We start from the raw sequence: 22,502 nt of genomic DNA on the forward strand, positions 1-22,502 counted from the left end.
TGTGCTCATGTTCTGTGAGCAAGGTGCTGAGGGGCTGGATCGAGCGGCGACAGTATGTACCTGAGGGCCAGTACAGGACGACTTGGGGTTGACGCGGGGCCAATGGGGAGGGCAGCTTAACAGTGCAGGAACACGATGGCAGCATTCAAAGCGCTTCCTACGACCCAACGAACTCATAAAGCCCGTAGCCCTCGAAAGCCTCAACCCTTGCCGTCGACCTTCCAACTCATTCGAAACACCCAGTTTGCTCACGCGCTGCTCATCGATCCAGCCCCACACCGAGCACCATCTGTACTGAACCAGGAACTGGGCGCCAAGGATGCACGTCACCAACCAGTCTATCGCGGCTGTGATCTGATGAAGATCGAAGATGGATAAGTATGAATAGATGAAACAACATGGTTTGGTAAGAAGATATACATTCTTGGTCTCGTGATAGCTCTTCGCTAGATACAGCACTCATCATTATTTGCCCAACGAGATCGCTCCTGATCTTCTAGTTGGCATACCCAGCACCGGGGAAAGCATTGATAAGCTGGCTGTTGAACCCGGCCACGGCCAACGGAGGGCAGGCGAGACCACTGATAGCGCTCGTGAGCTGATCGGTCAAGGGCTTGAGAGCGCCCTGGACAATGCTAAGCACACCATCGAGCTGGTCAATACCGCCAGCCTGGGCAGCTTGGAAAGCAAAGCAGGCGAGGTTGTTACCCTGGAGGAGCGTTGCACCGTTGAAGACACCGCCAGTGAGGTCCGAAGGCTCGATGCCGGTGAAAGAGTTGACTGTGCCAGTGTTACCACCAATGCGGAGAGTGTTTGGGTTGGTCGCTGCACCGGCGAGGAGATCAATGAAGACGTCTGCAAGGTTATACGCGTCGGCGGTGTGACGGCGATACCAGTTCAAAGGGATGCGCTCTTGGCCTCTGTTGTGCACGAAATCACCTGGGTTGTCTCCAGAGGCGCCGGCGCCAGTAACGCTGATGGCGAAGAATTGCTGCAGAGTCTCGCGCGAGAGGTAGCCACCTGGTTGCTCAGCGGTGTGGTTGGACATGAAGTTTGCAACCAAGTTGTGCGCGGCTGGAGCAACCAGGCCGGAGAAGGGACCCCAGAAAGCGTATGGATTGTTCTCGATGGAGAACGTAGTGACGCGATCTGCGTGGGCAGTGAGCTTGTCGAGGGCAAGGCCATCGATACCTTGGCTGGTGATTTCCCAGAGGTAGTTCCATTGGCGCCATTGCACGACGCCGACGTTGCCGCCGTTGAGGTACGCATCACCACGTACTATGCTGGCGTCGTTCTCGTACTTGCTGTGCGAGCCAACGATGCCCTTGGGATTGCTGAGGAGGAGTGGCAAGCTGGAAGAGAAGCCGCCTCCAATGGACCACTGTCCCGACAGAATGTCACCCGAGATGAGGATAGCGATAACTGCAAGGCCTGCGGCGAGATCTGGGCCCATACCATATGCCTTTCCGAGACCATTGACAGTCTGTAAAATTGTTACTCGTCCGTTGCGAGGGAGGAAGCCGTGGGTGGAGGCCGCGTTGAAACATGCAACTTAGTACCAACCACGGTTGCTTGACGAGAGATGGAGAGAACAAAGAACAAAGGGGGCCTCCCGGAGCTTGTAGGACGATGCCGAAAATGCTGACCAGTCTTGTTGGAAGGCATCTTTCGTGGCTTCGGTGTATCTGCAACATATACGAAGCCGTAAAAGCATAGCAGAGCCTCAGCCGGTCGCCACCGACGATATTCAGGGTCGGCTGAGAAGCGTCCCGGATATCAGTCTGTGGTGCATTATCCGGTGGCGGCAATTCGTTTTTCAGGGACTGTGGGCGTGTTTTGGGTCCTCGTAAGGCAACACCTGTGACCGACATGATTCGAGCAAGCGAGCATGATCGAAGACCAGCGAACAAGAAGTTGGATGCCCGGCAGGGAGATTGTCTGCTCCAACGTGCCGCTACGCCTTTGGATCGCCGAGAACATAGCACTGTGCCCGGCAATAACACAAACCGCCTCATGTATGCGCGGGTATTAAACAGCCCTCGGGATCGGGCCTGGCGATGCGAGGTACCTGCAGGTCGCAAGACCGGCCCATGACCATGACAGCCATTTTGTGGTGATGCAACGCTCGTCGACACAATGATTTTCTCTGCCCAGATGCACACTAGCTGCTGGCGTCGCGTTGCTTCTGCCCTATGCCCACACATCCTTCGAGGTTGGCGGCGGAGTGATTCAGGCCGCCGGGGTCCATCAGGACAGTGCGAGTCTCTTGTGACGTTATGACCGATGCTAGCGAGGGCTGCTGATGGCAAAGTTGAGTGCGGCCGAGCGCTTCGACTTATCATTGAAACAGAGGCCTTTGCTTGAACACACTGGTGTATAGCTAAGTAGCGAGGTCGTACCGATGCAGTCGACCTTGTAGCGCGTAATCGCATGTTCAATCTACGGCTATGCGCCCATTGCACAGCATTTTGGAAGTAAAGTCGACACCTAAGCCGGCAACGATACTTTGTCCACAGCCCTTGTTGATGTTCTAACCCATTCTCCGCCTGCTGAACCTGATCTGGTCTACTGTCCGTTCGGTCTAAGATGCATTTGCAGTGGTCCGCAGTTCTCGCAAAGTGAAGTACTTGCGCCACAGAGCATCATTATGGAAATGCTCAACCTCGTCTTTAAGCAAGCCGACGTGAACGTCAGCGCCACGACCGCCCAAGAGCTTTGGACCCACAAAATGAGCTCTCTGGAAAGTGCTGCCGAAAGCCCCGATGTCTGTGCATGTGAAGTGTTTGACGTTCCCCAGTGCATCGCCCCAATCTGTACCGAGCAGTTCTGAATGATAGAAGGAAGTGATGGCAACCATGTGTGCTTCTGCAGCTTCACCCACTGGCCACCATGCCAGACTGTATGGGTCTCGTTCGCGGATCGTTGATATTCCTTCCATGTGCTCGCGGTCGACTCTGTTCAATGCTGCTCGGATCTTCGCAGCAAGGCTGGGCAGACTGTTTGCCCTAATTATGTCTGCCGCTGAGGCTTGCGCCACGTAGAAGTAGACACAGTTGCCGATCCAATTCTTTGGAAGGCCAACGTGCTTCCTGCCATTGTGTGGACCCGTGAAGGTACACAGCGTGTCTTCATTCAGCTCCCCGGTCTTGACGCGAGACAGAGTGAGGTTGCGCCAGAGAAGAGCGCTTATCGCATCATGGGTCGAAACAGAAGTGTCTCGACTGCAATAATTCTTGAGGTCTTGAGCTTCTTTGTGGCCTAAGTGGTAGTAGGCGGGCACAAACCGTGGCGGTGGAGCAGCAGGCTTCCCGTTGGTCTCCGGAGGCGCTTCATCATGGTGTGCTCCAGGCTTGTAGACTCCATCTATGATTGCATTGGCTGGGTGATCGGCAATGTCGGTCTTACCACCATCGAGAGAGGCCATGGTGCTTCGGTCAGTGTTCAGCACACGTGGTGGAAGGTCACCTGCCTTCTCAGCTGCACGCTTGCATTCATCACCGAGCGCGCGGGTGATGGTGTTCATTCCGTTACCGTCTGTCAGGTGGTGGTACAAGCACACGCTCAGCAGTACGCCCCCTTGAATCAAGCTGAGCTGGAACTTCGCTTCTGGCTGTGGTCCGGCATGATCGGCCCTGCAATCGGCATGAACTTGGCGTCTTCGAAAGCTGAGAGTGGAAATCCCGCCGCTTCAAGCGTCTTATAGCTCTGGAAGGATTTGGTCATGTCCTTGATGACGAGTTCGACACCATTGCCCGGAACGAGGGCTCTCCACGGCTGATTCGGGTCGTTCGGAGCTGCGTTTTCCTGGACAACCACCATGGCTCCAAGCTCAGGCGTCCCTTCCACAAGGGCTTTCAGCGCCCTTTGCACAACGTCGATGACTTTTTCGTGGCTCGATGACTCCGGTAGCTCGAAGCAGAGGATTCGGCGAGAGTACAACCCTGGCAACCAGACATCGCTATACAGTAACTCCAGAGATGGATCAGGACCAGTAATGAAGACGGTGCGATCGTAGGCTTGCCATGACTTCTGCTGTCTATGGTATGGGAAGGCGCTTTGTATACTCAGGGACTTCAGGGTACGATACGGGCTTGGACTTCAGGGTACGATAGATGGTGCTGAAGAAGTCAGCTTAACCAAACCTCGATAGTTACATGTCTGATCTTGTCTGTCAGTCCAATGAAGCACAGCATCAGGCATGCAGCGAGGGATTCCCGTCCCGGCTTTTAGTCACAATGGGGCTAAAGGCTGCAGCATATCTGACACCCAAGACGTGCCTCCTGGCATGGTCGCTCGTCTTGCACCTTAGCAAACCTGCGGCTGACGATCCTGCAGGAACAATCAACATTGACTAAGCCTGGGCATCCAGCCGTGCTACAGTGCTGGTGCTATGCTCTGTAAAGCAGATGCTGAGCAAGAGTCTTTCGACACAGCTTCGCTTGTTGACATCTTCGACGGGCCGTTCGCACATCTCGGGGCATGAGATCAAGATCGAATCTGTATTCGTGTGTCGGAGTAGATGACAGTGGTACGACGTCCTCTTGACCCATTGTATCATACTGGCTTCCAGTGGAGGACGCCGGGACAGTCGAGGTATATATTGCAGTCGGCAGACCGGTGAAGTCGAGATGAGTGAAGTGCGACGGGTGCGAGGGGTGGAAGTCGCGCTTCGGTGAAGGAAAGAACTATGTAGAACTACATACTCGTCAACGGAAAAACGCCGGCCCGGGCTTACCTCGGCCCACGCCCGAACAAGAACAACAACAACAACAGCAACAGCAACAGCAACAGCAACAACACCTGCGGCCATGGACGACGAAGCCTCTCACATCAATGAGCTCCCTCCCAAGCCACGCTTCGACGTTGGGTGCACAGCTCTTGGTGACAAGAATCTAGCGCAGGCCGACAGAGCGAGCTGAACCACTCTCATACCTCATAATTCGTTGCACCACCGCGCCTCGAACATCGCCATCTGATCTCCAGCGACAGGCATGGACGCCCTCGGACCTGTTGTCAACTTGTCGCAGCCGGCCGCCGCTCACTCGTCTCGGAGCCGTTCTTCATTATTCGAACAAGATTGAGATCCACTCCTCGTAAGGATTGGCCAACAAAGAATCGGCCATGAGTAGAAGTGCATCTGCCGAGCAGCAGTACGTAGTAGGTCTGTCGGCTAATGGCGGCGAGTGCAGCAAGACTGCACAATTTCCTACCAAAGCGCATCTCGGGACATTTTACCGGTCCACACTATGTGAGGCCAGTGACGATTTCACGGCACAGGACTAGAACGGCACTTCCACCGGCACAGCAGTTGCGCTGTTCAACTTGATCTCAGCACGCAGATTTCTGGCTGCTACGGCAGGCTTTGAGCCGACTTGGCCGAGGTCAGGCAGAGCTTCGGCCCCATACAATGCTACTGTGGAGTTACACTGGAGTATGGAGTATGGAGTATGGAGCGAACATGCGATCTGTGGGCCGCCAGTCCCGCCACGAGGACGCAGCGATCCCTTGTCTACACGCGCTTTTGGCGGCAGTACATGTTTCGGGACCACGACAGTGCACTTGCCGTTCTAAGCACTGGGAAGCAATCAAGGCGATGAGCCTACTTGGTCGAGACGGCTCACGAAGGCCAACAACGCTTCGTGAAATGCATGATCAGGCTTCCACATCAGCGTCAAAGACTGCTTGACCGGGCCGTAGAACTAACTCCGCTGACAACGACATCTTGGCTGTACCGCTTGCCATTTTTCATTACCATATTCGCTCTGCCAAGCCCAGTCGCAGCAGAGCCGCTTGCCCCTTGTCGGGCAATGGCCGACAGGTACCATGCAGGTGACCATCGTAGCGCGAGATTGCCTTCGCATGGTCGTCATATTCTTCGACCGATTTGCCAAAGCAACATGCGTTTGCGAACGCAATGGATCCGCGTTGCTGCCCACGATGGCCGTCGTGTGATCGTACAGGTGGATGTGAAGTGGATTGGAGTCGCGTCGTTACGAGGGACTGTGACCTTTTCACCGACGAGCGGCCGCTCATGACTATAAAGGCATCGATGGCAGGCTCCAGGTAATTCGTGAGTTAGCAGCAGTGAGGATCCGAAGTAGGCATGTTGTAATGATGACACTTTCAATCAGCAAGCTCGGCGTTGCCACTACTCTGCTCGCATCTCTGACAGCAGTCAACGCGCAAAACGACAGCACGTTGTATTCAGGTCCTGTTTGGAACCATGAGGACTACACGACCAGTCCTCCAGTCTACCCAAGTCGTATGGTTGTCCTGTGCGCTGCTGAGGGTCACTACTGACATCCTGTCTAGCTAATATCACTGGGAAGTCGTGGGAGACCGCATTGGAGAAGGCTAAGGCATGGGTCGCTCAACTTACACTCGAGGAGAAGTCCCAGCTCGTGACCGGAACAGAAGGCCCTTGCGTCGGCAACATTGCACCCATCGAGCGCCTCAACTTCACCGGTCTATGTCTCCAGGATGGACCTCTCGCCATTCGTCAAGCAACCTATGCTTCGGTCTTCCCTGCCGGTCTTACAGTCGCTGCGGCTTGGGATAGAGACCTTGCGTACATCCGAGGCTACCAAATCGGAGAAGAGTACAAGGCTAAGGGGTCACACATTGCACTTGGTCCAGTAGCAGGCCCTCTCGGCCGCTCAGGTCTCGGTGGAAGAAACTGGGAAGGATTCGTAAGTGATTGGAAAAGGGTTTCAATGAATGGCCACTGATGCAGCCTTACAGTCCCCAGATCCATACCTCACTGGTCTGCTGATGGGAGATACCATCCGTGGCCACCAAGGCGCGGGTGTCCAGGCTTGCGCCAAGCACTACATCGGCAACGAGCAGGAGACGCAACGAAACCCATCAGACAGCCCGGTCAACTCAGTCACAGGCATTGCAGCGCTCGGAAGTGCATCTGCCGCAACGGAAACCATCGAAGCTCTCTCCTCGAATATCGACGATCGTACCCTCCACGAGCTCTACCTTTGGCCCTTCTACGATGCGATTCAGGCTGGCGTGGCCTCGGTCATGTGCTCCTACCAACGTGTGAACGGCTCGTACGGCTGCCAGAACTCGAAACTCCTCAATGGAATTTTGAAAGAAGAGCTTGGTTTCCAGGGATATGTAGTCTCTGACTGGATGGCAACACACGCGGGATACCACGCTGCTGACGCTGGTTTGGACATGTAAGTGCTGGAGTCGAGACGGTGGAACATGGCTAACAACCTCTGGTAGGAACATGCCTGGAGGCCTTGAATTCTCCCAGTCGGTCCCTTCGCTGTGGGGTGCCAACCTTACCACCAGCGTCAACAACGGTAGCTTAGATCTCAGCCGTATGGACAACATGGCACACCGTATCATGGCTCCATACTTCTACCTTGGCCAGGACAAGGACTTCCCAGCCATTGACGCCGACACACCTTCGACCCAAAAGACCTGGGCTGAGGACACCTACCGATTCAACTTCACCTACGGCGAGGAGCACGTTGATGTACGATCCGATCACCATAAGCTGATCCGCGAGATCGGTTCCGCGGGAACTGTGCTTCTGAAGAACACCAACGGCGCATTGCCACTCACGGAAAGCTTGAAGAACGTCGCCGTATTCGGAAACGACGCTGGAGATCTTACCAATGGGCTGTACTTTGCCACACTTACTACACCGGTCGGCTTCGAAATTGGTGTGCTGCCAGCCGCAGGTGGTTCCGGTACTGGTCGATTCACCTACGTTGTCGACCCACTCTCTGCCATTAAGCAGAAGATCGGTAACGACAGGCTCGTGCAGTACGTTCTTAACAACACTCAGATCGCTGCTGGAAATGGCTGGGACACCATCAATCCTCAGCCAGAGGTCTGTCTCGTGTTCCTCAACACATGGGCCTCTGAAGCGTTCGACCGAACTAGCCTCCTCCTCGACAACAACGGCACTGATGTCGTCGAGAAAGTGGCTGCCAACTGCGCCAACACCATTGTCTTCACCCACTCTGCTGGCTTGAACGTCCTTCCATTCGCTGACCACCCGAACGTCACCGCCATCCTGGCAGGTCATCTCTCTGGACAGGAGGTTGGGAACTCCGTGGTCGATATCCTCTGGGGCGCGGTCAACCCATCTGGCAAGCTGCCATACACAATCGCCAAGAACGAGGAGGACTACGACTTCGTTAGCATTGTCAACTCGACTGAGCTCATTGAGACAACCGATCCAAATGCTTGGCAGGATGACTTCAGAGAGCGTCTGCTGATCGACTACCGTAAGTGACACGATCGCCCGTGCACATCCATATACTGACAGCAGTAGGCCACTTCGACTACTTCAACCAGTCTGTGCAGTACGAGTTCGGCTTCGGCCTCTCATACACCACCTTCAGCATCGACCAGAACATCAGCGTCAACAAGGCCTCCACCGGTAGCATCTCCGCACTACCTGCCGAGTCCGATGAAATCGTCCCTGGTGGCAACCCAGCTCTGTGGGAGTACCTGTACGAGATTACCGCTACTGTTACCAACACCGGCTCTCTCGAGGGCGCGACGGTGCCACAGCTCTACCTTTCCTTCCCTCAGCTACCAAACGAGGCGACCGAGCCCGTCCAAGTCCTCCGTGGCTTCCAGAAGGTCAACTTGCAGCCAGGCGAGAGCGCCACTGTAACATTCCCACTCGCAAGACGCGACCTCTCTTACTGGGACACGTAAGTCCAAAGACCTTACCCTTCGCTTTTGACAGAATGTGAATGCTAATGAGCGGTCTGCAGAGTCTCTCAACAGTGGACAATCTACTCGGGCAGCGTTGGAGTTGCGGTTGGTCTTTCTAGCAGGGATATCCAGGCCACGACTACTTTCACCCCGATCGGTGCTGCTGCACCAGGATCGTACAGGCACCGCCGCTTTTAGGCTGGTTGCTGGGTCAAGCATTGGCTATAGAGCATGATGGTTGGACTTGGCCTGAGCAGCAACCAGGTCGAGCAGCTGAGCATGGCGGACGAATGAACGAGCAACGATTTGTAGAGGGTTCTTAACGTAATCGTCCAATCCAGAGCATGCTTGATGATCAGTGCAATTATGACATCCCATCACGCTAGGACAACGAGATTTTTGAGCCGCCTGTGTCCAAGCATTCTCTGCAGATCGACTCCATTGCTGCGACGCGCTCTCTCACCCAGTAGGGCACTGTATATTCCATGCATGAGCGGTATCCTCGTCCGACAGAGCTCTGGCTCTTCCTCTAGAAATTCGAAGCAGTGGGGATATTCCAACAGCGTGAAGAACGAATTCGGACGGCTTGAAAAAAATCTTCAACGAAAGCATCCTTCAGGACATAGTTTACATAATCTCGCTACATCGTCCACGGAATCCAGCTGTTCGCTACAGCAATGCAGTCCCTCATGCCATCGTCCAACACATGCGTCAGCCACGTCAAGATCTTGTAGCCATTCCGGTCATTAGTCGTTATTCAATGCCTCGCGGCATCCCTCTCGATCCAAGCGCAAGAACTCCAGTGTGTATGAAATTTTCGTCATAGTCGTATTCGTCGTCCGTGTTCATGCCCAGCCACTTTCTCTCAAGCACCAAGCACAACGCCCATAGGCTCTGACGGGTGCCCGTCGACAGTAGCACACATAATCATCGGCACCACCCTTCGACCTATTGGATCGAGCTGGAGGCTTCGGTACCTGCTGCGTCACCTGCCGCAACTGCTGTTCAAAGCCACTCTCCAAGCTTCTCGGACTGTTGTCGCCAGAGCTGGTACCGTCCGTGCTGGCTGTATCACAGCTAGCCGCAGAACTCCTTTTACTGCCTCGTCCAGTCCCAATGGCCACAGGAAGACCCTGAATGGCGCCAGCCGATGTCATTTGTCCAGGTCGTTGCCCGGGGAACATGCCGTCGTTGACCGAGAAGTTTCGGCATATCATGTAAGCCTTTTGAGCAGCACCATCCCGAGCCAATGCTTCCGAGGCATACGGCACTTCGGTGCTATACTCGCGGTTGTTTACACGGACCTTGCAGAAGTGACCGTTGCGGGTGCGAAATGGTTCGTAGCTAGGGTCTGGCCATTGCCGGCGTTGGCACAAACCTATAATGAGGCGAAGGTCAGTCAGTGTCTGCTCATACTACTTCGGTGAAGTCCAGCATACATCCACTATGCAGTGAAGTCTCTAAAGAGCTTTGTGGAAGAGTGGACTTACTTGACAAGTACATCGTGTAGAACATGTTGGCTCCAATCAGGTCGGATGGGTCTTCGTTGTGGCGGTTTGGTAATGTCTAGTGCGGTCTTTATCCAGCGGGAGGCTGCGGTAAGGTGCTTAAAGCGTAGTCGTCCTTGTCGTCTTGGTGTTGCACAACGTAGGTTCACCCGATAGTGGTCAGCGCCAGCGAGCCACGGTAGACGGTATTCGATAAGCGGTGCAGTCTAGGCGTCGACGAGGTAGGGAGAGAACGGGCCTTTATGTGAGTGGCCGAAAGCATGCACCCACGATAATGCTATAGTGGTATATATTGCTCGTGGTCGGCATGAAACATGAAGTGAAAGTAACCCACCCGACAGGATACCGGTGAAGAGGATACATACGGTATACAAAACCCAGCAAGATGGGCAGTACCAGAGCAGTGAGATGAACAACTGCAATGCCGTCGAAGGCTACCCGGAAGCCAGGACCCATACTGATGTGCTGGCGTGCGTTTCGGCCAGAGGAAGTCGATGATCCAGACGTGGAGAGCATGAGCTCCGCAGGTAACAGCAATATCGAGGCGCAGATCGAGATGCCCGCGCTCTCACACCATGGTGCAGCAGCCGTGCTGTGCGCGCGAGGATCAGGTGCCTGTCAAAGCTCAGGCACGAATGCAGGGGGTGTGTCGGCGAAGACTACTATGTCGTGCAGCGTTCCATGCTCGAATCGATGGGAGTCGGAAAGCAAGATGCAAGCTCATCAAAGCAAAGCGAGGCAAACCAGCTACTGGGGATAGTTGAGTTCCACTACACGGCTCCTGTCACATTCTTGCTAGTGCTAATTTGGTCAGTCGAAGGACGGGAACTACTGCAGATTTTGACCTTGTCCAAAGATCTTCGTTGGCATCACGTCGTGTCTTGTCCTGGGGACAGCTGTATTACCAATGATGAGGCCAACCCATGTGGATGACACGCACGCGGCCAGACGGCACAAACAGGATTATGCCGTGCACCCATGATGGTGAGATGTTGGGGACACCAACAACGCGAGGAGCCTCAGCGTCCAGCTCGTGCCAGAAAATCACGCGAAACTGATGAGTGCCGGATGAGGTCTTGTGAAACCGAGGGGTAGCTATCGCGTTGGGTCAAGGCCTGCATCTGATGTGTTGTCAACCGCGAAGCTCGCCAATGCAGCCACAAGCGCAAGCCAAAGGGTCCAAGATATGGCGCACACGAGGGGCCACTCAAGTGTGAGCCAATTCTCCGAACTCGACAAAGGGGTCGTCGTTGGCGCAGCAAAGGGCAAACGGTGGAAGGGTGAAGGCTGCACGGCGGTGAGCGCGTCGAGCAGTGCCTAGAAATGTCGCCAGGTCACACAGAGTGACCGCCACGACGAGAACAGAGGACGTATCTGCGGCAACATTCATCGGTCATCCCAGTAGGCCTCCACCGACCACTGCCAGCTGGGGTGCAGCGGCGTGTGAGCTCAGCGGCGTAGCAGAGTGGATCCAATGCTCATGCCATTGCTTGCATGAACAAGCGGCTTTGTGGCATGCGCTCATTTGCTGGAAAGAACAGCTGCGAGGCCACGGTCTACAGACTACCGTAATAGACTGCACGTCAAGGCAAAGCGCCCGATCGGTGCTGGCAAGCCAAACCTTCTGTGCCGCCGTAGATGCTCTCAGATCTCAGAGCATGCACAGCAGCAGTAATGTGTCAGCGAGGACTAGAAGCCTTCCCCACCTGGCGCACAGTCCCACCTGGCGCACAGCTTAACCAAAGCCAACTGTTGTCCAGGTGACGCCAGTCAAGTTTTGATGCGGATTATCTAACCTTAGTGCGAGTGTGGTGTCAGGTGGGATCGTGCAGCACATGGGGAAGACTTCTATCGTGTTTCCAGATAATGGCCAGAAAGCCGTGCTCTCGTCGATCCAACGCGCTGGCCATGTCCGGGTCCCAACAGAAGTCGTCGTCCGGCTGCTGATACCAGCGAGCGTTTCAAGGCCATGCCGTCCATGCCGTCCATGCCGTCTCCACGATGTTTCCACGATGTTTCCCGTCTGCTTGTGAGATACGCACGGCTAGATGCGCGGAGGAACGCGCCAGCGGCGCCTAACTGCTGTTCCCTAACTGCTGTTCCCTAACTGCTGCAGCCTGCGGTCCTGCGGAGTTGCATCCCTGCTGTCATGCAGAGTGAAGCGGTGAGTCCCGCTGTGAGTCCCGCTGTGAGCGAGGAAAGTGCGAATGAAGATAATGTTGGCGATGATAACAGTGAATGCTCAGCAGCTGGTGCAGAGAGAAGAGGGAGGGGGGCTCGGTGCTCGCCTTCCGTCCTGTAGAACTATCTGGACGCACATGATGAAGATGGCAAGAACATTGAATGGCCCATGGCCCATGAATCGAGAGCCGATCGGCTATGCAGCTTGACGAAAACCCAGCAAGAAGCACAGGCCATATCACGTGCAAGCATGCCGGCCCTTGGAACTGCCCAGGTTGACTGTCTCACAACGACATCGTCTATCGCAGACATCACCCTCGGCTTCACGAGCAGCGCAACGATGATACCGCGTTCTCTCGGCGAAAGAGACGTCATATTGTTCCATGCAGTCACTCGGCGAACGCCATAGTTCTACCCGGTCTGCGAACCACGTGGGCCGGGGACACTTCTGACGAGCCGGGCACTTCTGATGAGGCTGAGAAGACCAACCCACGCACATCACCATTCGTTCAGAGTAACAACCGGGAAGGCAGTACACTGTCCGGCGACCGCATACGTCACGTAGGTCGAGAGCATCAAGTCAAAGGGTGCACTGGGCCGGTGCGATGCCACATATAACGTCTAAAGTGTTGGCTTGTTCAATCTTCATCCAGCAGCAATCAGCAGCATTTCCACTTCCTCCCAATCTACAACTGAAACCCAGCCAGCCAAATGACGATCCAGAGAGTCTACGCCTTCAACGTCCCCAACGAGGAGGACATCCCAGGCATGGTTCAAGCCTACAGAGACCTTGCCGAGGAGAACCAGAAGGTGTGCCATACCACTTCGCCCAGCTCATTCCCGCAGATGCTTACGCAGCTCCAGGATGGCGAAAAGTACATCCTCGACATCAAGGCTTTCAAGCAAGATGGTGACAAGTTCAACCAAAACTACAACTTTGTCGCAATGACGCAGTTCAAGGATGCCGAGGACATGAAGTTCTACGACAACGAGTGCCCAGCTCACCAGAAGCTGAAGGATGTCGGCAAGGGCAAGACCGGCCCACCGCTCATCCTTTTCGGCAACCCATAAAGAGCTAGTCTGGCGTGATGAGGTGATACGGAGTTACAGTCGTTACGTTACAAGCGAGGCGTGTAAGATGAGGTTATACCCAATTCAACAATCTAGCATGATGGAAAGCGAAGGAGTTCAACGATACTTTGTGTAGAGATCTTGGCTGCTACGATATAGCTTTGTACGCTATTTTGCAGCAACTCGTGTCGCCCCTGGCCAAGGTCCCTGCTCTTTGCAATGCTGAAGTGCACACGGTGCTTGAAGCGGCCCTATCTTCCGTACAGTACGAACTGTGACCAGCTTTGGGGTCTCCCCACAATCTGGGCAGTTCGCTACACTCACGACATCTGTGTAGGCAGGACGATCTCATGCCGGGACCTTACACACCACATGGCAAAAGTACAACAGAGACGAGCTGAAGTACAGCAGCAATACCACGACCCATCACCACGATACCCAGATCGCTGGACTCGCGACATCACGCTCATACTAGCCCGTACTACCTGTACACCTACCAACAACTCAGCAAGTGAAGTCTGATTTGCCTCGTTTCTCAAACGTTTCACTCGTCACGGCAGGGAAAACGCCACCGCCACCCGCTCGACATACCGACAGACACCGATCGACCACCCGCGCAGAGATGGAGATGCCGAGGGAAGCCACCCGATCGAAATCTGATCTGATCTCATCCGACCACACCCTTCTCGATTGCTTCACAGCATGCTGCACACTCGGCTACTGAGGTAACGCCCGATACGCCCATAAGCTTATGCGTGTATGTACACGCCGAGATGCTCATAGCACAAGATCGGAGCCGCAACGCCTTCTGGGATACGGCGTGTTAAGAGCAGCTGAAGCATCGGATCGGATCTGGTATTGAACGATTAGATCGATGGTGCGGCTTCACGGCATTTTGTATGTTCGGCTCGTTGGATGGTACGGCAGTCCTCCGGAGCGGTTTCCAGCGATCAGGTTCGAAGCCTAGGAGCTCACGCTTCGTGCTGTCAACACTGACGTTCTAGCACAAGATCGGAGCCTCAAGCTTGCTTGTCCAGAGCAAGGGCTTTGGTCAAGGTTCATTGGCCCCGAACGCGTCGTGTTCCTCCCGCGAGAACATCGTTGCTTAGACCGTCCGACGGGCCAGAGCGATGCTTGGAATCCAGCGACCTATTCGAAGCGCTCGCACATTGCCTTGTCAAATAGCGCCTTGTCACGATAGTTCTTCACACGGAGCTCTGGCAAACTTCGACCAGTCGTGTAGTGAACCTGTCCAGCATACATCTGATACATTTTACATAAAGACCACGAGCCTCAACACGATCGCTCCATAGCATGGCCAACCAGGCCGCCTCAATCTGATCTCATGTCATCTCACATCCATCCATCGATACGACCCTCCACCGGCACCACAGCATTCTGCACGTTCGGCTACTCCAATAACACAACACAACTCCAGGGAGCACTAACAAGCAAAGATGCCCAACCTCACACCAAGATTCACTCCAGCCGTCATCGCCGCAGGCCGTCAATGGCGACCAAGCCATCAGATCTCCTCAACAACGATAGCAGCCTCAATCGAACCACAACATCCTGCAGATTCGCCTACGTCGAAGGTACGGCAGATCTCCTGCACGACATTCGGGAATCTGATGACATCTGCACGACATCGTAAGTATAGATGCCCAATGTCATACTGCAGCACCTCACCACAGAGCCTCAAAGCATTGCCGTGGACCGCGATATCAGATCATGAGAACCGAAATCGAGGTCGTATCATGGTCATCTCGCATTGTATACTGTGCTACCTTATCCTGCGCAGTCTACCCGTCACCACCTCTCTCGTCTCGGTCATCTCGGTCATCTCGGTCATAGCCATCCCCACGATGGTGACTCCCAAGCAGTCCCGCCTCATCCTCTCTCCCCTCAACCTCTTCCCTCAATGCGCCAGCTCCAGATCCAAGCTTCGCATCTTCGCCCTCATTCAGCACATACCACAGATCCTTCTTCGTGAGAAGTCCGGCCAGCGTACCTCGATGCGTGAACACAATATATCTCAAACCCAGCTTCTGGAACATCTCATTCGTAAGCTGCAAGCTTGATCGCGCGTTCAGCGTCACAGGCGTCTGGTCCATCCAGGGTCGGAGATCAAGCGTGACCGTCGGGTCGGCTAGTGGTTGATGCTGGAAGAAGCACCCTGTCGTAGTGGGAAGAGATCTTCCCGTCGACGTAGCAGCGTCGAGAGCGTACTGCAGTTCGGTCCTCGAGATGTAGCCTAGCAGGATAGCTTCGCGGGTATCACTGATGACGGGAAAGCCTCGAAAGCGATGCTCTTGCAAGAGTTCGCGGAGACTTTCAATGGTGTGGCCAGAGGCTATGATGCAGACTAGGTCGTCGAAGCGAGTCATGATCTGATTGATGGGTACATCAGGGACTGGTGTGTCGTCTTTGTTGTCAAGGAAGGGGTAGCCCTGGAAGTGAATCCAGCTTTCGTAGATGCCACGTTTGCCAAATGCGTCGGCGATCCATTTGGCTAGCATGACTGCGACCATGATCGGTAGGACGTAGGTCAAGGCGCCGGTGAGCTCGAACATGATGACCACGATCGAGACAGTCATTCGCGTTGCTCCTGCAAGTGCGGAAGCAGCGCCGATGACAGCGTAGGTTCCGGGCGTTACACATGGTATGTCAGGCTCACAGGCTGCGAAGAAGATCCACTTCGGGTGATTCTGTACCCAGACTTCCATGACGAGGCCGACCACACGCCCATAGAGTGCGCCGACAGTCATGGAAGGGAGCAAGATTCCGGCCGGGATCTGAAGACCGAATGTGACGCTCGTCAAGACGAAGCCAATTGCAGATGAGGTGAGGAGTATGAAGATGACGCCGGTGTTAGCAACGCCTGACTTGCATAGCCCAAGGAAGTCATCTGCAATGTCTCGACATTCTGCAAAGAGGTACTCGACAAGCTCGCTGGACTGAGCTCGCGCGAATGTGATCGGAAAGCTGACGATGGCCGTGATGAGTGCCACGACGACCACCTCCAAGACTGGACGCTTGTGAAACAGATACCTGGTGGAAGAGCGGCAAGCTGCGACGCGCATATTGAGTTGGATGAACAGACCGCCGTAAAGACCTCCAAGTATGCCGATGACAGCGAAAGGGACGAGTTCAAAGGCATGCCAGCCGCTGTGGTAGGTCACCTGGAACAAGACAAGCTGGCCCGTCCTGAAGGGGTCGAATGCTTGCAAGGTGACAGCTGCGACCATTGCGCAGACGAAAGATGCCCACATAGTCTTGTCTGGAAAATAGTAGGACAGTGCTTCAAGCGAGAACAGCACACCACCGAGAGGAGCACCGAAGGCGACGGAAATGCCACTCGCTGCAGCTGCCGCCAGCACTTCTCTCTTTCGAGCTTCGTTGCTATTGATGGGCTCGAACAGCTTCATGAAGATAGCAGCGCAGCAACACGCAACGTGCACCAGCGGGCCTTCCTTGCCGAGCCACATACCGGATGCCACTGCGAGACACAGACCAAGCGATTTGACGAGGAGTGTCCAAGGTCCCAGGAAGCGCTGAATGACGAAGCCTCCAAGGACTGTCTTGATTTCCGGAATGCCACTCTGCTTTGCATAGATGGAGTACTTGTTGACCAGCAAGCTCGCACAGCTAGCGAACAAGACGGAGAAGACGACGAACAGGATGTACTCGACAATGTAGCTGCCGCCCTTGTTCGTAATGCCCATGTGTGCGCTCCAGGTGTTCCAATCGGCACATTCCGAATAGCTGTTGATCTGCCAGCAGCAGAAGACCTTGTTCAGGTAGAACTTGCCTCCATTCTCGACATTACTGCAGACACCCTGCTTCAGATCGCCCAGCCAGTCGCTGGTCACATCGATGAATGCAGCTATACAGCCCACTGCTATGCCTGTTGCGACCAGAATCCACCAGATCTGGCTTGCATCTACTACAATGCGGAGCTGAGCGAATAGCCCAGATGCATTCGTAGCCAACTGTCGTATTCGCGTGCGTTCTTTCCCGTACTCATAGATCCAATCGATAGCAGTGAGATCGTCGTAGCCCACTCGTCTACCCGGACCTTCCACGTACCAGTCCAGAGTGGCCGGATCTTTCGCGCCTTCGCTGTTGAGTCCGGCGTCGGTTGGCGCATTCAGGCAATTCAAGACGGTGTTCGGTGTGGGTTGCAGACTGAAGCCGGCGCGACCTCGTGGTCGAGGTGAGCTGCCATTCGGCCTTGGTGAGGGTGTCGCTCTTGGAGTGCTGTTGAACGAGGCAGGCAGGAAGCGCGATGCTAGCGATGGCTGTTCAGCCTTATGCTTTCGCTTGAACGATAGGCCATCGTCTAGGCCGTGCAGCGGATCCTTGGCCAGCAGCTCGTCGTTGTGAAGGTCAAGTCCATCGTCGGACTCGTCGTCGTTCGGCGGAGTGCGGCTGGAGGAAGCTAGGGCGGGCGCATTCGGCGAGCGACTGGAGGAGGAACTGGACATGAGGCTGCATAAAGTGCAAGCAGGATCTAATATACATGTAGCAAGGAAGGAAAGGGAAAGGGAAAGCGAAAGCGAAAGGAGAGTGTGGGCGCAAGCGTGTGAGGCTGCGGTGGCAATGTGGCTGAGAGCGCATTCAAGCATCACCGCTTCTGGGGTCCAAAGCTGAAACTCGGCCGACTTGCCCGCGTCGAATTGCTCCTCCAAAACGCGTTCACAAAAATCACGACCAACGGCATATCACAGACAGCCTGCACACGACCACTATACCACCATACCACCAGTAGACACATTGACCGACACATCACTGCTGACTAGACGGACACCACCATGTCGCTCTCGATCCCGGGCGCACCGAATGCAGGCCTGTTCAAGCAAGGATACCAGAAGTATGCCTAGTAGACCACCAAACAGCTACATGCAATCTTGTACTGACAACATACAGCTACGACTCCGAAGATGGCGCCGTCATTCGCAACATCGACGCTTGCCGGACGATCGCCTCGACGGTACAGACTTCGCTTGGACCATATGGCCGAAACAAGATTGTCATCAACCACCTTCAGAAGATGATCCTCACAAACGATGCAGCCACCATTCTCAGAGAACTCGATGTCGTTCACCCCGCAGCAAAGCTCCTGGTCATGGCATCACAACAGCAAGAGGCAGAGATGGGTGACGCCACAAACATGGTCATTGTGTTGGCTGGTGAGCTGTTGAAAAAGGCAGAAGAGCTGGTGAGGATGGGTCTGAAGACGAGCGAAATCAATCAGGGCTACGAGAAGGCTGGCAAGTTTGCCCTTGAAGCACTGGAAGACTTGGAGATCGACAGACTACAGGACATTCGAAGCCAGAGCGATCTGGCCAAGGCAATCCGAACAGTCGTTGGCGCAAAGCAGGCAGGATCCGAGGACTTCCTTGCAGAGATGGTCGCAGAAGCCGTGCTCGCTGTCTTACCGAAGAACCCATACAATTTCAACGTCGACAACATTCGGGTGGTCAAGATCATGGGTGGATCATTAGAGCAGTCGAAGGTGGTCAAGGGCATGGTCTTTGGCCGTTCACCAGATGGCACAGTAACCAAAGCATCGAAAGCAAAGGTCGGTGTCTTCAGCTGCCCGATCGATATCTCACAGACCGAGACCAAGGGTACAGTACTCCTCAAGAATGCCAAGGAGCTCGCAAGCTTCTCCAAGGGCGAGGAGCAGCAGATGGAGACCACAATCAAGGAGCTGCACGACTCGGGCATTCGTGTCGTTGTGGCAGGTGCGACAGTCGGCGAGCTCGCCATGCACTACCTCAACCGCTTCGGGATCCTCGTCATCAAGGTCTTGTCGAAGTTTGAGCTCAGGCGGCTATGCAGAGTCGTTGGTGCAACACCTCTCGCTCGTCTTGGCGCACCTATGCCTGACGAGATGGGGAATGTTGATGTTGTGGAGGCGCTCGAGATTGGTGGTGACCGCGTGACAGTATTCAGACAGGAGAACGAGCAGACCCGAACCGCGACACTTGTACTACGAGGAGCAACGCAGAACCACCTGGACGATGTCGAGCGAGCAGTGGACGATGGTGTCAACGTTTTCAAGGCCATCACTCGAGACCCTCGATTAGTAGCAGGAGCAGGTGCCGCCGAGATGCAACTCATCGAGCGCATCACAGCACTTGCTGACAGGACTTCCGGCCTTGCACAGTACGCGATACGGAAATATGCCGAAGCTTTCGAAGTCATCCCAAGAACACTTGCCGAGAGTGCGGGTCTGGACGCAACCGAAGTTCTTGCAAAGCTCTACACCGCACATCACACAACACAAACACAGAAGACGAACGGCACCACAGAGGACTCGAGCGAAGACGAGGAGGATGTGCCTACCATCGGTGTAGACCTCGATACCAGCAGTGGCCAAGGTGATGGCACTCTCGATGCAGCGGATGAGGGCATCTTGGACCTCATGATCCCCAAGTCATGGGCTATCAAGCTAGCTACTGAAGCCGCCAGAACTGTGTTAAGCGTCGATCAGATCATTGTCGCTCGACAAGCTGGTGGACCCAAGCCGCCTGGACCAAACCCCAACTGGGATGAGGACTGATCAACGAGACACGGAATGTATGCACGAAAAGGTGTCGGCAGGACTGGTATGTAGCTATACCCCTTTGCACTTTGTAGAACCAATGCGAAAGCAGGACTCGGCTGAGCCGACATTGACTCGACGATCAGCATGTGCACATCTCCTCTCTCACTGTGTCAATCTCGTTAGGCAAGGTAGGACAAGCTGTTACCCTGCTCGGCGGTTCTGCACGAGCTCCACTGCCCTCGCGCTGCAGGACGGCCCCCATCTGACGCACGATCCACCGCCGAAGCGAGTGGCGCTCAACAAATATATGCAGCGAGCTGCCTCCGGTGACCAGCTTGCAAGCAACATCTTCGTATGTTCTTTGACTAAACACAACCCACCCTTAGGCCATGATATCGCCCAGCGCATTGACGATTGCGCTCCTCATCCCCTTCCTCTCCGCCGCTATCTACAAAGTCCTCTACAACTGGTATTGGCACCCTCTCGCAAAATTCCAGGGACCATGGTACGCGACAGCGACATCTCTAACAGACGCCCTCATCTCCGTAAGCAGAAAGGAGTCACAATGGCTCATGATGTTGACGAAACAATATGACACAACCATACCCATCCGTATCGCGCCGACGATGCTCATGTTCCCTCAACCTGCGGCACTGAAGCAGATTTACTGGAATGGTGAGATGAATACTAAAGCGGAAGTCACTGGGACGGGAGTACTAGGCCCCGAGCATCTTGCTACCACTTTGGATCCGGAGCGGCATCGACAGTTGAGGAAAGCGCTGGGTGGACCGCATTGGAGTATTGGGGCGTTGAAGAAGAATTGGGAGGGGAGGATTGATGAGCATATCCTGTTGCTTGTGGAGAAGTTGCAGGAGAAGGAGGGCGAAGAGGTTTTGATTTCTGATAAGCTGGCGTACGTGCTGCCCAGTAGACCCGACTCGCTCAAAGGAGCTGATCATTACACAGTGGCTTCGCCGCCGACATCATGACGATCCTCTCCTTCTCCAAACCATGGGGCTTCGTGCAGAACGACCGAGACGAGAGGGGCTTCCTCGAAGCATGGCGAGCAGGTCTAGACTGGTTCGGCTTCGTCGGGCGCTGGAAATGGTTTCGTGATAATGTCCTCAAGAACCCGTGCCTGGGACCCTACTGCCTTCCCTCCATGACCGATAAAAGCGGCAACGGATACCTCTCCTTCCAAGCAGACCGTATGGTCCGCGAGAGGGAAGAGCTGATGGCGGCTGAAGGCGACAACTTCCACATGGAGCAGCTGGACTTCTTGCAGTAGTAAGTCGAAGCTCCCTTATCGCAGACAACAACAAGCCTCAACATTCTAACATCACCATCCCCACAGCTCCCTCAACGCCACAACCCCAGCACCTCTAACACCACCCCAACGCCGTGCCCACGCCACGCTCCTAATCCAAGCCGGCGCCGACACAACCGGCACAGCCCTCGGCAGTACCCTCGGCTTCATCCTCCCCCGGCCTCCCGTCCTGGCCAAATGCCTCGCCGAACTCACCACCGCCTCCCAATCAAACTTCCTCAGCACACCCATCTCCTACCACGAAAGCACCAACCACCTCCCCTACATGCAGGCCTGCATCAAAGAGTCCCTCCGCCTACAGCCCCCCGCGTCGAACCTGTTCGCAAGGGTCGTGCCGCCTGGTGGGAGAGAGATTTGTGGGATTTGGATTCCTGGGGGCGTGGAGGTGACGAGTGTAGCGTATGTTGTGCAGCGGGATCCAGTGCTGTACGGTCCTGATCCGGAAGTGTTCAGGCCGGAGCGGTGGCTCGAGTGCGGCGAGGAGAGGAGGGCGGAGATGGAGGGTGCACAATTCGTGTTCTCGATAGGGGCTAGGGTATGTTTAGGACGGGATGTTGCGTTGATGGAGCTGGGAAAGGTGATTCCTGAGGTGAGTTCGTTTGTGATTTCGGGGGATGAGGGGGTCGTGCTGATTTTGAGGCAGTTGATCAGGCAGTTTGAGATGGAGGTTGTGAGGGCTGGGGAGTATGTTGTGGCTGGTGGGGTGGCTTATAATAGGGATTCCTGGGTGAGGGTTGAGAAGAGAAGGCACTGATGCTATAGTGGCAGCCGTCGGTACTCCGTCTAAATTCCTCTGCCCAGCCCCACCAGCAATCCCGGCTTCAATCGCTCCCATTCTCGCGTACGCTATCTCCTCATCTCGCTCGTCGGTCCATCGATCTGTAGCGCACCATCAATACCGCGTAACGTCAGGGTGCCGCTTTTCTCTGTAGGCTTTGTCCAGGATACCCTCTGCGAATTCCCAATCGTCCCCTGTGATGGTGTTCGCTAGTGAGTCTTCGTTCTCGGATGCTATTCCATGGTCCAACCTGGTCCAGGCATCTCGGTCCTTCAGAATGTGTTGTCTGTCAAGCTCGTCATGGCTAATCTTCATGAAGTCACTTATCCAGACTTCTCGCGAAGTGGCTGCACGAGCGAACGAAGTCTTCGCTCGGAAGAGCTGTCAGGC

General features: G+C 54.9%; 9 protein-coding genes across 9 annotated transcripts; 5 read left to right on the forward strand and 4 right to left on the reverse strand.

Moving 5' to 3' along the window:
• Positions 1-496: 496 nt before the first annotated feature.
• On the reverse strand, positions 497-1,453 carry CLAFUR5_05716 (Dothistromin biosynthesis peroxidase dotB; the record flags this gene model as incomplete). The annotated part of the gene is made up of 1 exon (XM_047904864.1): positions 497-1,453. One exon carries the CDS (start codon positions 1,451-1,453, stop codon positions 497-499), a length of 957 nt encoding a protein of 318 aa, XP_047762341.1.
• Positions 1,454-3,582: 2,129 nt separating this feature from the next.
• CLAFUR5_05717 (uncharacterized protein) lies at positions 3,583-3,819 on the reverse strand (the record flags this gene model as incomplete). The annotated part of the gene is made up of 1 exon (XM_047904865.1): positions 3,583-3,819. One exon carries the CDS (start codon positions 3,817-3,819, stop codon positions 3,583-3,585), a length of 237 nt encoding a protein of 78 aa, XP_047761897.1.
• A 2,292-nt stretch (positions 3,820-6,111) lies between these two features.
• CLAFUR5_05718 (putative beta-glucosidase G) lies at positions 6,112-8,889 on the forward strand (the record flags this gene model as incomplete). Its single annotated transcript, XM_047904866.1, has 6 exons — positions 6,112-6,262; positions 6,313-6,689; positions 6,742-7,187; positions 7,237-8,252; positions 8,297-8,687; positions 8,751-8,889. The coding sequence occupies 6 exons, from the start codon at positions 6,112-6,114 to the stop codon at positions 8,887-8,889; spliced, it is 2,520 nt and encodes an 839-aa protein (XP_047762353.1).
• A 647-nt stretch (positions 8,890-9,536) lies between these two features.
• CLAFUR5_05719 (uncharacterized protein) lies at positions 9,537-10,206 on the reverse strand (the record flags this gene model as incomplete). Its single annotated transcript, XM_047904867.1, has 2 exons — positions 9,537-10,069; positions 10,182-10,206. 2 exons carry the CDS (start codon positions 10,204-10,206, stop codon positions 9,537-9,539), a joined length of 558 nt encoding a protein of 185 aa, XP_047762342.1.
• Positions 10,207-11,837: 1,631 nt separating this feature from the next.
• On the forward strand, positions 11,838-12,232 carry CLAFUR5_05720 (uncharacterized protein; the record flags this gene model as incomplete). The annotated part of the gene is made up of 2 exons (XM_047904868.1): positions 11,838-11,959; positions 12,001-12,232. 2 exons carry the CDS (start codon positions 11,838-11,840, stop codon positions 12,230-12,232), a joined length of 354 nt encoding a protein of 117 aa, XP_047761683.1.
• Positions 12,233-13,091: 859 nt separating this feature from the next.
• CLAFUR5_05721 (Fusaristatin A biosynthesis cluster protein) lies at positions 13,092-13,451 on the forward strand (the record flags this gene model as incomplete). Its single annotated transcript, XM_047904869.1, has 2 exons — positions 13,092-13,190; positions 13,245-13,451. 2 exons carry the CDS (start codon positions 13,092-13,094, stop codon positions 13,449-13,451), a joined length of 306 nt encoding a protein of 101 aa, XP_047761684.1.
• A 1,802-nt stretch (positions 13,452-15,253) lies between these two features.
• Positions 15,254-17,938, reverse strand: CLAFUR5_05722 (H(+)/Cl(-) exchange transporter 3; the record flags this gene model as incomplete). Its single annotated transcript, XM_047904870.1, has 1 exon — positions 15,254-17,938. One exon carries the CDS (start codon positions 17,936-17,938, stop codon positions 15,254-15,256), a length of 2,685 nt encoding a protein of 894 aa, XP_047761685.1.
• Positions 17,939-18,265: 327 nt separating this feature from the next.
• On the forward strand, positions 18,266-20,022 carry CLAFUR5_05723 (putative T-complex protein 1 subunit theta; the record flags this gene model as incomplete). The annotated part of the gene is made up of 2 exons (XM_047904871.1): positions 18,266-18,324; positions 18,381-20,022. 2 exons carry the CDS (start codon positions 18,266-18,268, stop codon positions 20,020-20,022), a joined length of 1,701 nt encoding a protein of 566 aa, XP_047762355.1.
• Positions 20,023-20,396: 374 nt separating this feature from the next.
• CLAFUR5_05724 (Cytochrome P450 monooxygenase ABA1) lies at positions 20,397-22,088 on the forward strand (the record flags this gene model as incomplete). Its single annotated transcript, XM_047904872.1, has 4 exons — positions 20,397-20,920; positions 20,974-21,294; positions 21,362-21,923; positions 21,978-22,088. 4 exons carry the CDS (start codon positions 20,397-20,399, stop codon positions 22,086-22,088), a joined length of 1,518 nt encoding a protein of 505 aa, XP_047762357.1.
• Positions 22,089-22,502: the final 414 nt, after the last annotated feature.

The sequence above is a fragment of the Fulvia fulva genome, chromosome 5, assembly GCF_020509005.1.
Source record: "Fulvia fulva chromosome 5, complete sequence".
NCBI lineage: Eukaryota > Fungi > Ascomycota > Dothideomycetes > Mycosphaerellales > Mycosphaerellaceae > Fulvia > Fulvia fulva.